Source organism: Ixodes scapularis, unplaced genomic scaffold, assembly GCF_016920785.2.
Source record: "Ixodes scapularis isolate PalLabHiFi unplaced genomic scaffold, ASM1692078v2 PGA_scaffold9__187_contigs__length_104089568, whole genome shotgun sequence".
In the NCBI taxonomy this organism is placed as follows: domain Eukaryota; kingdom Metazoa; phylum Arthropoda; class Arachnida; order Ixodida; family Ixodidae; genus Ixodes; species Ixodes scapularis.
Genome location: NW_024609884.1, coordinates 65,139,891 through 65,154,585, shown reverse-complemented (window position 1 = coordinate 65,154,585; position 14,695 = coordinate 65,139,891). Strand labels below are relative to the sequence as shown.

General features: G+C 46.7%; 1 protein-coding gene across 1 annotated transcript in view; it reads left to right on the top strand.

Annotated features, from left to right (window-relative positions):
• The window catches only part of LOC8035777 (ovotransferrin), a 31,011-nt gene extending 16,897 nt beyond the window's left edge, over window positions 1-14,114 (top strand). The window contains exons 6-9 of the mRNA XM_029967948.4: window positions 7,554-7,657; window positions 8,031-8,170; window positions 11,550-11,665; window positions 12,119-14,114. Coding sequence (XP_029823808.2) covers window positions 7,554-7,657; window positions 8,031-8,170; window positions 11,550-11,665; window positions 12,119-12,921 — 1,163 coding nt within the window. The 3' untranslated portion in view covers window positions 12,922-14,114. The remainder of the gene's footprint in view (window positions 1-7,553; window positions 7,658-8,030; window positions 8,171-11,549; window positions 11,666-12,118) is intronic.
• The last annotated feature ends 581 nt before the right edge of the window (window positions 14,115-14,695 follow it).

The window sequence follows — 14,695 nt, the reverse complement described above, 5'->3', positions numbered from 1 at the left end:
GCGGAGAGGAGAGTCTTCGAAAAGTTGGCTTTTAGCTACAGTGCCACGCTCGAAATCTTAAGGGAAGGTGCTACCGAAGCGGTTAGTGAATAGCAAAATGAATGCAGCTGCCTGTTTTTTTTGGAGCATTACAATTTGGTCAAATGAAAGACCAAGTGACTTGGGCAGTTGTTGCTATATTAGTACTCTGTTTAACTTGGAAAATGTCTAAAACTATGGCCCAGGGAAGCCAATAAGAGTGTCGTTGAAAGGTACAACATGCCACGTGGGTTTACTCGGGCAGTGCTCTGTCACACGCATTGCTCTGGTGCTCTCATTGGCTCACTCGACCTGTAGCTTCTACTATTGGCCGAGATTTGCTGAAATGGTATTAGTATGGTGTATACTTTTTGCAAGGACTGTAGAGGAAACATTTGCCACAAACTTTGCAGGAGACAGCACACAAGTCTTCTAAACGAGTACAAAAGTTTGCACAGGTGCCTTCACACTAACACATTAGCAGTTTTTGTTGGTGAAACAAAGCACTTGAACAGAGCCAAATGCATGTCCGTCCAGATGTTGAATGGATGCATTTCGGAAACTGAATAATTTGTGAGCAGTTTTTGCTATTTGGATTCATTTGCAAAAAGAAGCATGTGTAAATGAAAGGTGATTTTTGTTTCACGCGTAAAAATGTGAAGCGTTTATTCTTGTCGTTACATAAAGTGATTGCATGGTCATATTTTGTGTTCGAGAAAACAATTGAATATCATTGTAATTACCTCAAAACGCATTGTTTGTGCAATATTTGATTCTTTTTATACATGGGCATACCAATCAGGGTGGGGACAAGGCATGTGTTTTGCCCCCCTGAAACAGCCGCCACTGGTCAGAGCAAACACTGGCCGGCGGTGCCCAAGGGATACCATGGGCACCAATCCCCGGCCCTCGGTCCCGGGGGGGGGGGGTCTGGGTCTGGTTCGCCCCCCCACTCAAAAACAAGTTGGTATGCCACTGCTTTTATGCCCTCTGCATCAGTAATTGAATTTTAAACTGCTCCAATCGCATCCTAGCATAAATAGTGCTTTTGTTGGCAACATTGAAGCTCTGATATCACATAACGCAAAGCGAGTACAGTCACCGATCGATTTTTCGGACTCCGATGATTGGGACTTGTTTGATATTTCGGACCTAAAGGCGGAACCGTGACTTACCCCATAGAAATAGTGCTTATTCACGACCAATGTTTTGGACAGCTCGAAGTTCGAAAGTTTGATTATTCGGACAAAATCGTCGCGAGCGATCAGCGGAAAACACCAACGAGAAGCGGCCATTTTGAATTCTATGTTGGCTTCAAATGGATTGGCTTGGTTTGGCAGCGCTACTTGAGTTCTGAGTCCTACCGCTAGGTGATGCTATGATAGCCCTTTTTTTCCATTTAGCTGCAAGTCATCATCATCATCATTATTATCATTTTGCTTTGTTTTTCCGTTCCTTCGCGTCGCCAGTCACCATTTTGCGCTCAAGGATTTGCACTCCTTATCTCGTTCGGACAGCGCTGGCTTGGACATTATGGCCCCATTTGTTGTTCTGCCGCCGGTGATGTGTCATTAAGAAGCGCAGAAAGTACTCAACCATAACGCTAGAAAAGAAGGCAGTGATTCTCAAGCTAACAGAAAGTTGCCAAACGCAAACAGAGGCGTAACCTGAGACAAGGCACTGTTCACGGCTTTTTTGAGCCCACTTGGAAGTAATAAAGGCAAGTTTTTATATCTGCTGATTTTTCGGACTGCTCTATTATTCGGACGTTTTTTCGGTCCCTGCGAAGTTCGAATAATCGGTTGGTGACTGTATTTCCGTTTCGTCGTTTTTCTGCGAGTGAATGCCACAGCGTGCTTCATTTTTGTTGTTGTGCTCGACTTGTTTCGTAGATGGGTGAGATTTTTGTTGCGCGGTTGGGTGCCACAATCACCAGGCAGCACCTGTGATCCGCGAGACGTGCAGCAACGAGCAAAATGAATCGTCACTGTACATAGCACTGCGTTTTTGTTAAGATTGATACCTCGCTTATGCAGCTATCATTTCACAGAAGAGAGCTACGAGCTGAGGTGGGATGCTGTGCCAACGATATTCAACTACGTCCACCCACTCCTCGCCCGAATTGGATCAATCATTTTGATTATGCAGCGAAATCTAGACCAACAGCTAGGCCATCTTGAGACGATGCCAAAAGTTATATTAGCACATATGTAGCCCGATTCTGTTTGACCTGCGTGTGAAAATGGAGCGTAGCCACGATTCACCAAGCTGGTTTGAGTCAAGGGACGATCTAGAAACGTTACATGCATTTTGAATGATTCGCCGTTTGCCTTTGATCCGTGGGCATCGCTTCCGAGATAACGACCTGCAGCCGCATCACCGATCTAGTGGATCCACTGATATGTGGACTCATATGTCACTTCATGGAACCAGCTGCCATTTCAGAAGGCAAAAACTGCATCCTTCTCTTGTGGCTGTCGCAGTTGTATACACGCGAAACGGCATACGTTTGCTCGAAAGCTAACGGCTGGTTCGAGTAAAATCCTGCTAAAAGGCGCTACTTTTTTGCTCACAATTGTGAACTACATTACAAGAAACATATTTCAGTAAAGAAACATTACAAGAAACATATTTCAGAGACTATATAATTCGAAACAAAATACAAGACATCCATCGACCAACATTTGTTATCCCGACCATCCGACGGTCCTTTGCGTTATGTGACTTTACACAGCAGACACGGATGCCAGCCATTGACACTGGCGAAATTCAGGGTGCAGTTTCGTACACACGCTTGTGAAAGGTTTAATTAATATTGGGACATCATACCTATATCAAAATAAAAATGATGTTTCTCTATACAAAAACTCAACTCTCCTACATCGCGCCGCGGTGGTGGCGTGTTGGGCGCACTTCCACTCTGGGGCGGTGGGCAGAAGTCACCGTGCGAGGCATGCATTCCTGCGTTCTGTCGGGAGAAACCAGACAAAGTACCTACCTTATCGTCAAAATGCCGCGACGGGGGCCGTACCAGGAGAGTTTGGAAAGGTTTGAAGATAAGTTTTCATGTGTTTCGGCCCCCTCCGTTTGTCCGAGAACGTGGATGGTAGCCGTGAAAAGGGCAAACCAGACGCTGTCGAACTATGATTGCTTGTGCGGGCAACACTTTGTGATCGCCAGATGTATTTGCTTTGTTCCAACATGAATGAGAGAAAACCGCCAAGTTGTCCGGACCACCCGCGGGCTCAGTGCGTCTTCAAATTCACCCGGCCGCCTGATTGTTCGAACTTTCGTGTGCTCTTTCAAACTTGTCTGTGGCCTGTAGACCAAACTTTGACCCGGTGATTGCAATAAGAAGGAATTGCAGGCCTCAAAAGACTTAAGTAGACTCGGTGTAAACAGTAGATACAAGGTGTTGATCATTGGTACCAGTGGCCATCACCGACTTGTAATGCCCTATTCTACTTGCGGTTTCCAGTATCGACGTTCACCATCTCAGCTACGGTCCACGCTTTTGCAGCCCGAGCGACGTTGCGACTGAAAATGGCGAGCAGAATCTCATCGTGGAAGTCAGGCTTTAGCGCCCATTCTGCGGCGTCCATGTAAAATGAATCGCCGCACGCCACATTATTCACGCAAAGTTTTGCGGTGTAACGAGCCTCGGTAATTTTGCTGAAGCCGCTCAAGTAGTCAGACATTGTTAGGAGGACGTAGAATCAACAATTCCAACGCGAAAAAGAGTACGAGGAGTCACACCGACGCCGACAACAACGCGCGACGCCGACAACAATGGTTTGTTTATGGACGACGGAGAGCTTCTTGCCCACCGTCCACCGTGCGTGCGCGGCGCCGGTGGCGTCCGCTAGGGGCGCTCTGGTTTGTTTGTAAACATGAGTTGATGTATATGAAGGCTCCCTCGGCATAAGAAGCGCAAAAGCTTAAAGGGACACTGACACCCCCCAAAAATTTTTTTTTTATTTTTTGCCAGGCGCTTTATTATGGTGTCGAAGGACTACCCAATTAATATTTTGCAACAGAGTAGCGTATTTTTTTAATAAAGCCAAAAGACGCAACTGCTCGAAACCGAAACCCGACGGAGGTCGGAGAAGTGGAGAGAAGAGAGTGAGTGGCGGAAGTCACGTGGCTACACCCGACCGTGCGTTTTTTTTTCTCCTCTCCGTAGCAGACGACACGACATGCGGCGCGCGATGCGGCGTGCGGGAATTGCTCGCCGTCCGATTGTTTTGCAGTTATGTTTGTTCCGCTCGTTGTTCTGTACTCCAAGATGAGTTGTTTTGTACATTGAGGAGTTGGAGATGAGTAGTGAGTGCCCGTGGTGAATTTACATGATCGGCTCCGAAAAGAATACACTCAAGATGTTGCGTGAAGAGCTGGCTCACACACGTCCGAAAAAAAGTGGCATTGTGCGACAGAGTTTCCGAAAGATCAACGGGATCGGGACCAATGGCTGGCTGCAATTCCTGTAGAACGTATACGAGCACCTCGGAAAGCGGACGCTACCTGATTTATATGCTCCTTGCATTTTGTGGAAAGTGATTACATTGAGTTCGCAGGTGTCAAAACGGAAATCCCATACCATTTAATTCAGCGAAGTATCGTCCACAACATTTGTTTGTTATTTTTTTTTTGTTTCTTCAGTGATGATTGTAAAAAAAAAGAAAAAAGATATGTAAACATCGGAAAATGTTTGAAAAAAAAAAAGTTTCCCGGGGATCGAACCCGGTCCTACCGCGTGTGAAAAGAGACGTCTTTCCCACTGAGCTAATGGACATCTCTGTTCTGGTGGATCTCTTTCCTTAGTAATAATTCAGCCGGTAAACTGTAAGTTGGAAAGTTTGCTGTCGATTTTTCTCTAGCAAAAGCACTCCCGGGTCGAAGTCGGGAAGCACCACGCTTTGGGGACATTCGCACCTAGTAAAGAAATCGTACGCGTGCATATTCAACTTGAAGTAGACACGTCGTGCTTGACGTTTGCGCGAGTGATGTCTTCAGCCACGAGAAGGGAGCGACGGCTCGGCGACGTCTTCGTGCAAATCGGCTTGGTGGCCGGGCGTATCGTACGGGATGAATACGAATTCTTTTGATCAGTCCCAAATTTCTCTTTTAACGGTAGACAGAAGTCGCCGGTACCGCGAACGACAGTTCTGAAATAGAGGTCCCACGCCCGTCGTCCGCTACCATCGCCGTCCCCGCGAGTCCCACGATACGCGAAACGACGAACGCACAGAATGCTTCCGGTTGTCTGCGGAAATTGTTTTTATCAATCAACGTATTTACAGCTTTTTAGAAGCCACGAAAAATGGGTTTCATATTTTTTTCTATTTTTAATATTGAGTGTGTGCCTTCAATGACCCACGACTTTGATTAAATTTGGTGGTTGCATCGATACCTTAGAAAACGGCCCGTGACCGCGAAAAAGAGAGTGAGCGAGACTCGAACCGGCCAGTTCTTGATCGGCGGTTTTCGGGCGGAAAGAAACCGAATTTCGAGCCGCAAATTCTGTTCTGGGTAGTTGAGCTCTCATATGTCACATACAATTAAAAACCTCGGCGAGCATAAATACCCTGTCAGTGTCCCTTTAAGTACTTCCGGTTTTGACCGGACAATCCCTTTAACCAAGGTCTTAATGCATTCCATGACCCCTTTAAAAACTGGTTTGCTGTGCACAGTGAGAGTTGGGTTCTGACACCTGTATTAAATAAAAAGTCTAATGACTTTTTGGGCATTTTGCAAACCATATTTCAAACCTACCTCACTATGTGAGTTGACACGTGAGGATGGAGCAAATGGGTACTGTCGCAACCGTTTATAACAAAGTCGGTTATAACGAAATAGCGGCTATAGTGAAATGGTCATGATTTCCGGTTTGCTCTTTTTCAGCGTATTTGTGTCTGTTTTAGCGAAGGAAAATGAGCGGCTCCTGTGAATATAGCGAAGAGAAATTTTACGATAATTTAAAAGATAACCAAATTCGGAAAGTTCCGTGTTCCGTCTCCGTGTTCGACGGAGACAGCCTAGATTTAAGAGAGGAAGCAACTTTAACCATGGAGAGCTTGCACAATTTAATGGCGAACGCCTCCTGGGCAGATAGACGTAAGTGCGCCTGCATTTGTTGTCCCGTGGCCAGCGTGGAGAGGAAACCGGGCGGAGAGGCGGACACGTTTGCAGACGGTGAATGCTTGCAGGCTGCAGCTCGTTTTGCAAACATGGCCTACAAACCAGCAGTTGCCGCCCTTCTCTTGCTCTAGGGTGTCTATAGACCTTTGCATCGCTTATCACCTGGGTGAAAAATGCTGAGTCACTGAGCTGTGGTCGCATGCGCAGGGGTTGATATACCGCACAGCAGAGCAACAGCGCTTGCTCAAAAGGCGTTCCACAGCCCAGCAGACAAAGATGGCTGCTCGCAGAAGGTGATTTTTGCAAAGGCCTATACTGACGAAACACGAGCGTGAGCTTGGTGCTGTTTACTCTTTGTTTGTTTCGTGTTCCATGTCAGCGCCGCTAGTCGGTGTGGTCGCCCTCTGTGCAAAAGTCTAGCTTTGCTCAAGCACTGGTTCGGCGACTCGTCGCCACTCAACGATGGTGAGTTCCAGCTCCGGCGGCACCTCGACGGGGAAGACGAAAGCAGTCTCCTTGAAACAAAAGCGTGCTGTCATCCTCGACCAAGTGCGCATAAACATAAAGAATGCCGTCGCAGCTGTCGTCCGTCGCAGCTGTCGACACGGTCTGTACGTAGCTCACAGGATCTTTCGATCGGAGCTTCTCACAGTTGGGTAGAAGTTGCTTCGGCCTAGCAGAGCACGTGCAGGGAAGCCTTGACTGCTTTCTGCAGGCACAACGAACATGTGCCCATGACGGCTCGTGTTATATATATATATTTTTTTTTCATGTTACTTTAATGGAGTCTATATATAACGAGGAAGCAGATATAGTGAAGTGATTTCAGAGTCCCGTTGACTTTGTTATAACCGGTCTCAACAGTACATTTAAAATGTGACCTGAATAGCTCATTTCCTGTTTGCTGTGCAGAATGACTTGGGTTTTGTAAAGTTATGTGCAGCATTCAAAAAGAGATCATATTTCTACTAGTAATAGAGGCACTGTTGATGAACAAAGCGTGTGCATCTGCATTCTCTCGGAGCAGATGGATAGCCAATCATCGCGATAATGTTCTCGCATGAAAATGGCACCTGCGCAGATTGTATTTTCGTGGGGGATCATTTTCTGCACCTCCCTGTCCTCTGTGTTTCTTGCACAGGAAGCAGTGATTGGCTATATACTACATGCCCTGTGGGAAAGTCGACTTGCGGGCCTTTTTCATAAACAGTGCATCTATTTCTCTAGTAAATATGGTAATCTCCTGCAATTAGATTGATTGAAAAAAAATGGGTTCACTACAGTGTTTAGCGTTTGTCGAGGCAGCTGTTTCATTTATTCCTTTATGCAAGCAACCATAGTCTACATGTACCCACTCTGGTTGCTTGGGTGGTGACCTTACATGCTTTGGGTTACAGGCAAAGATGTGGAGCTGTTCCACAAGTTGCGCAAGTGCCCAGTCCATCCGGCCAAGTTGTGCGTGGTCTCTGACAAGGAGATGGAGAAGTGCCATCGAATGAAGGTGCGGATAACGTTGCCCTGAAGTTCGCTCTGCTGTGTAGTTCTTAGTCGATGGGGAAGTTTTGTGGCTTGTTTCTGCTGCTCGTGCAGAGGAGGAATGGGACTTTTGTTTCACGATTAGTTGGAAACTCTCCCTGCACGGCTAGTCCTTTCCACTCTCTTACTTTCGATTCTTGCAAAAATAAGCTGACGACTTACCATTTTTGGGACCCTCAGCATGCTATTTCTGTCCCATGTGCCCACTAGTAATCTCGAGGTGCACTCTTGAAATGCTCAGGAATGCCCCTAGTAGTACTTCTGGTTTCTGAAAAGAAGCTCCCTCCGGAATAGATTTTGGGGTGTCTAACATCAACTTGCCTATGCTTCCCTCACAGACTGCCTTCAAGTCACAGATGCTGAAGCCAGACTTGAACTGCATCAAGAGCGAGAGCCATCTGCAGTGTATGCACATGATCCGAAATGGTGTCGCCGACTTGGTTGTTCTCGAGGCCGGGGATATCTATCGGGCAGGCCAGTAAGTGTTGCTCGTCAAGTATGTGGGGAGAAATACACGGTTGTTGGATGCAAGACTTCATAGAGTGAAACTTAGGGAAAGTGGAAATCCTTTTGTCTACTTTGTTCAACTAAAAATTGGCCCTTTCCTGCCATATATTTGCACCACTGTTTAAGGAAAAGATTGTGTTCATTGCATTGCATAAAGAGACATCCTAAATCTACATCTAAGAGACATATTCATTGCTACTATACACTCCGTGCGACGCGACCGGCGCGCCGCCGCGGGGCCGTTACCGAAGGTAGGCAGTGAGAGCCCCAGCGAAACGAAACCACGCGGCGTACATTGGTACGCACTGAAGTCGGAGCGCTGTGGTCTCGCTGGGTTGACAGCATGAACTGCTGCGCCGTAAAGTGCTCCAATAGTTATGCATCGTATCTCGTGGGGACGAAGTTTCACAGTTTTTCACCTCGCCGATGGTTTCTGGGACAGCGACAACGATGGACCCGTGCCGTACGACGCGAGAAATTTGGTCTCCCGATCATGTCTGCCACTGTATCGGCACGGCTGACATATTTTACACTGCCGCTTTGCGCTCTGCGTTTGTTTTCGTACCAGTAACGCCTACATATCTCAGCTCGAACTGAAATGCCATCCCACACTCGCGGGCATGCAGTGCGAATTTCGTTAATGGAATGCCCTCCAAAGAAGTTTCGTCCCCATCGTACGTGTCGATGATATTTCCGGACCAGTATGGCACGCAGTCTGTACTTCATGTAAAACGATTCGGACGGTACAAAAAGTGACAAATATGAATCTAAGGAAAACTACAATGGAACTTGGAAACACTGGACAATCGATGTTTGAGTATGGGAGTTTATGTGGTGTGCTTTCTTTTTTGATCAGCCTCCTTTTGGATTTGGAAACGCTGACACACCGAGTCTTGTAGACAACAGTTTTTTTTTTTGTTTTTTTCGCGGCTTTAGGGCCACATATTGCAAAGTTGTTCGAACTGGAAGTTCCGTCCCCTGGTCCCTTCCTACCTGTAAAGTTTGCACCTCCTGACCATGATGAGTGGTATTGTCTTGACAGCCTTTGACGGTGAAAACCGGTTCCAATTTAGTTACGCCGCCCAAAAATATTTCCACCTGGTTAAACTATGCCACCTCTTTTAGGTATAATAAGTGTTTTGTCAAGTTACGGTTGTCAAAGTACCTGTGTGCCGAAAATCAGCACCTAGCACAACCACATTACTACACAACAGCTGACCGTAAATGCCTTTGACGGCCAAACCGTGTGTTGGCCGGCAACTTGGTTTTCTCGGCTTTGAAACCATCTTTCGTAACGTTGTTTCAATTGGAAGTACAGTGCACTAGTCCTTTCCTACCTGTAAAGTCTCCATCTCCCACGACGAGTGCTATTCTCTTGACGGCACTTTCACCACTTTCACGGTCAAAACTGTTTCCCATTCAGTTACGCCGCCCAAACCAAATTTCCACCTGGTTTCCCTATGCCACCTATTTTCGGTATTATAGCTGTTGTGCCAAATTACGGTCATGTCCAAGAACCTGTGCGTCCAAATCTGCACTTCGCAGAGGCCGGCTATAACACAACATTTTGGGTCCAGTATTGGATATTCCTGAAAGCTTTATTCCTTTATTCGTTCGAATCATAACTTTCACACCTGCGGTCTTAATAAAACTTGGCCAACTTAGATCACAAACTTAGTGAACATCTCACTCGCCTCCAAATATCATTGTCCCAGCAGTCCTACCTTTACAGCGACGAGCGAAACAAATTTCCCACTGAGAGCAATTATGGTGGTGGCCGTCTTGCTTTTCGGAAAATTTCTCGAACCCCTTTTTCGACCGCAACTAAAGAAATTACCCCTAATAACGACTCAAACTCAGTATATAAGGAGCGGAGAACAGCTAAATGCCTTTCCTAAACCTCTCCCAGCCCCATGCAACGTCACCCTCAACTTATTGGCTCAAGAAGCAAAAGTTCCGTCCGTGCGCGCTTCCGCCGCCACAGCGATCGCACGCGAAAAGGCGCCGCAGGCTGCTGAGCGCGCCTCACTGTCGAACGCCAGCTCCTCCGCTAGCGGCGCTACGCGCGTTTTTCAAAGTGCCCCCTATAGTTCCCGCACGGAGCGTATAAAGAAACAACCACTTGCCATTCATCAAAACCCGGAGCTTCGCTTCTGCTGAGGTGTATTTCGCCAGAAAGTAGAACTGTTGTACGCTTTTATTAAATCAACCTGGATGGGATATTGAAATTTCTTCAAGTTATCCGAAGATTGAATTATAACGGAAAGGAAATAGACCAAGTGAGACTCGATTTTATTGCTCAGACAAGCCCATGATCGTTTTCTGTCGTTAACGCTTAAATTGTGTGTCTGACAGCATGTTTTAGATAGTGCCAATACCTTGCCTCCTCCCAAAAAGATAAAACACATGCTTGCGTTACTCTGATGTCTGATGAGCAAACTTCACAACCTTCGTTTCAGGTTCCGAATTTATTTCAGCCCGTCCACAAAATACCGAGCTTTTCGCATTGCTACTCATTGCAAAGCTTTGCTTTACTCCTCCCAATATTTCAAGCTGTTCTCAGGTGCACAGAACCTGGAACCTGCATGGAACCTCACAGCGATAAATTTTCATATATTGCCATTGCATAAATTAAAAAAAAAAAAAAGTGATTCCTTTTTTTTTTTAAAGCAACAGTAAGTTGTTGTAGATTCCCACTAAATATTTGTCGGGGCGCAGCAATTTAGCAATGATTGAAGCGGCGAGGCCTTGCAAACTCTTGTTGAACTTGAAGTTTGACGTTGAATCTTAAGGTTAGACATGTTCGACAAACCTTCAATCTACTTCTCTAACACCGATGGCAGACTTTTATACAAAAATATCTATTAATTATCTTAGGCATGATAGAAATCCAACAGCACTCAAAGGCAGACCTTGGAAAAGGCAGACACAAGACACGGAAGGCTCTATCGTGTCTTGTGTGTGTTTTTTCTTGGCCTTCATTCTTGAGATGCTGTTCGATTTCCTAACTTACCTAATTCTCTACCTTGTTATTAATTATCTTAACTACCCATAAAGTATCTGCATCTGGAGGTATACTCTGAAAGCTGCTACCGGTGGTAATTGGCAAAATTACAACTTCACCTGCTGCCGCATGACTCGATTTGAGTACCAAGAGAGCAGATGGAGTTTGCACTGTTTGATTTAAGAAACTGCTCAGAGCCTAGGTCTTCTGCATAAATTTTTTTGAGACCCTATTTTATTTCTTGCACAATTTCAGACAAAATAAGCCCGTTGTTGCTTTCGAGATTATCATTGTTCTTGTTGTTATTTTGATTGGAAGTGTCTTACGGCCCAATGTGGGGTTGCAGGTCACTCGGGCTGATTCCCATAATCGCAGAACAGTACAATTTGGATGAACCATACTACTACGTCGTGGCAGTGACTTTCCAAGGGGACAAGGAGACAGACCTGTTGACTCTCAAAGGCAAGTGCCGTTTGCTCGGTAAACTACATACCAAACGCTCATTTGGTTCACAAGAAGATTGCATCCCAATTGTGCGCAGGCCTGAATTGGATCGAGAGTCATTATTTGCTCTGGCTCATCGTAAAACGTAATCTTGCTCCATTGTTGTCGGTCTTTGTCCTTCTTGGAGCCATCTGTAGTCATTGACGGCTTAAAAGAGACGCGAGGCGTGATGATTCCCGAGCATCTAATTATTGCTCCTCAATCAATGAGATTGCAACATTAGCCAATAAGAACCACGCCCTGCTTTTTTTTATGATGTCGGTGACCATATTGCGTACAAAGGCACGCAGGTCAGAAAGTCCGCCACTGACACTACCAGTGTGGTTGAATGTGCTTCTGCAAAGCTGAAGCACGAGTAGTCGAGCGGCCACTGTAATGTAAGGCCTGGCCTGACGCTTGGTTGGCATGCAGGGCGGCGGTCGTGCCACACGGGCATCAACCAGGCGGCCGGCTGGGTGGTGCCCCTCAGCTTCCTCATCAGCAACGAGCGGATGCGGGCGTACACGTGCGACTCCCCACGCTCGGCGTCGGAGTTCTTCTCCAAGAGCTGCGTTCCGGGTTCGCTGTCGCGCGAGTTTGTGAGCTCCGAGCGCAGCTACAAGAACCTGTGCGACCTGTGCCACGGCATGGGGTCCAACTTCTGCGGTCGCAATGCGGCGGAGCCCTTCTACGGCCACACGGGTGCCTTTCGCTGCCTGGTCGAGGGCGGTGGCAACATCGCCTTTGTGAAGCACACGACCGTGTTCGAGAACACGGCGGGCCGCAACAGCATGTGGTGGGCACGAAACATCTCGCCCGGAGACTTTGAGCTGGTGTGCCGCGATGGCTCGCGACGGTCGCAGGACAAGTACGCCGAGTGCAACCTGGGCAAGGTGGCTTCCAATGCAATTGTCACCAGTCCCGGCAAGCCACAGCACGTGATCGACGCCTACATCGACCTGTTCGTGTACGCGCAGCAGTTCTACGGGTCCAAGTACAGCCAGGACTTCACCTTCAAGATGTTTGTCTCCGAGTCGGCCTATCGCGACCTCATCTTTCAGGATTCGGCACAGCAACTCAAACCAGTGCCTCTGGCACGCCGCAATTACAGGGACTACCTTGGCTCTGACTTCCTGCAGGCGGTACGTCTCGTCGACTGCTCGGCGGCCGGCTCGCTCGCTGCCCGCCTCTCTCTCACGGTCGCACTGGTGTGGGTGGCTCGGCTGCTGGCCTGACCGGACCCTCGGGGAGCGCCTCCCTTGGTGCCCAGCACTCTGAACGGCAGGGAGTGTGCCCAAGTTTCTCCTTCATCGCAAGCCTCCTACCTGGGGTGGTGATTGCCGGTGCTTCAGCTTGCTTCACCCATGTACATGCAACTGAGGCACTGACGAAAGAGGTGGGCCAAGGGCAGACTACATACTCGAAAGAGTGACAGCCTGTCGTTTCTGACCTGTTGGGGAAGACATGCGGGGCAGTAACGTACGAAAACTCCGTCCATTTTGTGAAAAGCGAGTGTATTTTTTTGAAGTGGCAACTGAAATTTTGGGTCGTCTTCCTGACCGGGCACACTTTAAAACACCCGTCCTGATTCCCGAGTGTGTGAAAGCTAGGCAGCCACAGTCCTTTCAGTTCGAAATGTTGCCCAAGATTCATTTCTGTCATTCCACACGTGCATTGTATGAGCCATCTATTCCAAGTTTAGGTAGACAATGGTGGCGTGGCTTTGATCTTTGCTCAGAATCTCTATTTTTGGAGCGGGGGACTATTTTGGGCACAGATCCTTTTGATCGTTTTAAATGAGCAGAGCATTGTTTGAAGTTAGAAGTTTATTTAGTTTCTCACGGGCCAAGCTTGGTAAGGAGGTAGAGACAAAAGGCATTTCTGCCTGACTGGGCCTCTACCACTAATGTGGGAAAGGTAACCTGTCCTTCTGGCTATTGTACATGCAAGGTATAGATTTAAGATCTGAAGATTTGTATGACTGAACGATGGATGGTGAAAAGTGCCTATTTACTCATAACAGTCATGTGTTCATTATTACAGAAGCTTTTGCTTTTGGTGCATGCTGGAATTTATACTTAATATGCATCCCATACAAATACATGGAGCAGCATCAAGAAGATTCATTTCTGTTCATATTTTTTTAAGGTCTTGTTTTTTTTAAACAATTGAGTCTAGAAATTGAGGTTTTACAGAGTTGGTCAACACACTTCACGGGACCACTCCAGTTGTTTTATACACAGTTATCTCATTGTTTGACATTGGAGGGTGGAGAATGAAGGGACCTCCTTTTTTTGGGTCATTTTGTGGGCCTTGGGACCACATTCACCCCATCTTTGTGTCCACTCATTCTATGTGCCTTAGTATTGCAGAATCTCTATCTGAGTAATCAGACATTTTTTTCAAATAAACATTTTCTTATGAACAATGCTTTGATACAGTTCACTGTTGTCCTCTGGTCAACCAGCAATCTGTACATTAAACCCGGTGCAACTTTAATTTCACCCATCGGAGCTGGTACTAGGCCACAAACTTACACAGTAACATATCTGTGGCTTATCGTGGCCCTGCGGTACGCAGCACGGAGGGGGGGGGTAAGAACTTGAACATGTGCTCCCCCTCTGACACGCAGTCGTTTACCGTTGACACCGTAAAAGTGCTGTACCTTGAGAACCAGATCAAGCCATGTTTCCTAGGGTGGCAGCCTTGATTGGATAAGGAGCATGGTGGCATCCAGTGTATATTAGGGATAGCCTGTTTAGCAAATCGTTGCAGATTACTAGTGCACAAAGAGTAATTACTTACAATTAGTATGCATAATTTAAAAAGAGTAATGCTGCTTCTTCGCAATCACTATTTTTTTTACCCGACTTCAACAATGTTTATGTGATACTGTTTTTCTGCACTGAAAAGCATTTGTTCATTCCTTGTCCGACCGCTCATAAAATAATGGTGGGAAATAATGGTGGGATTCCTGTGATTTATGTGCCTTAAACTGTTCCCGCATAG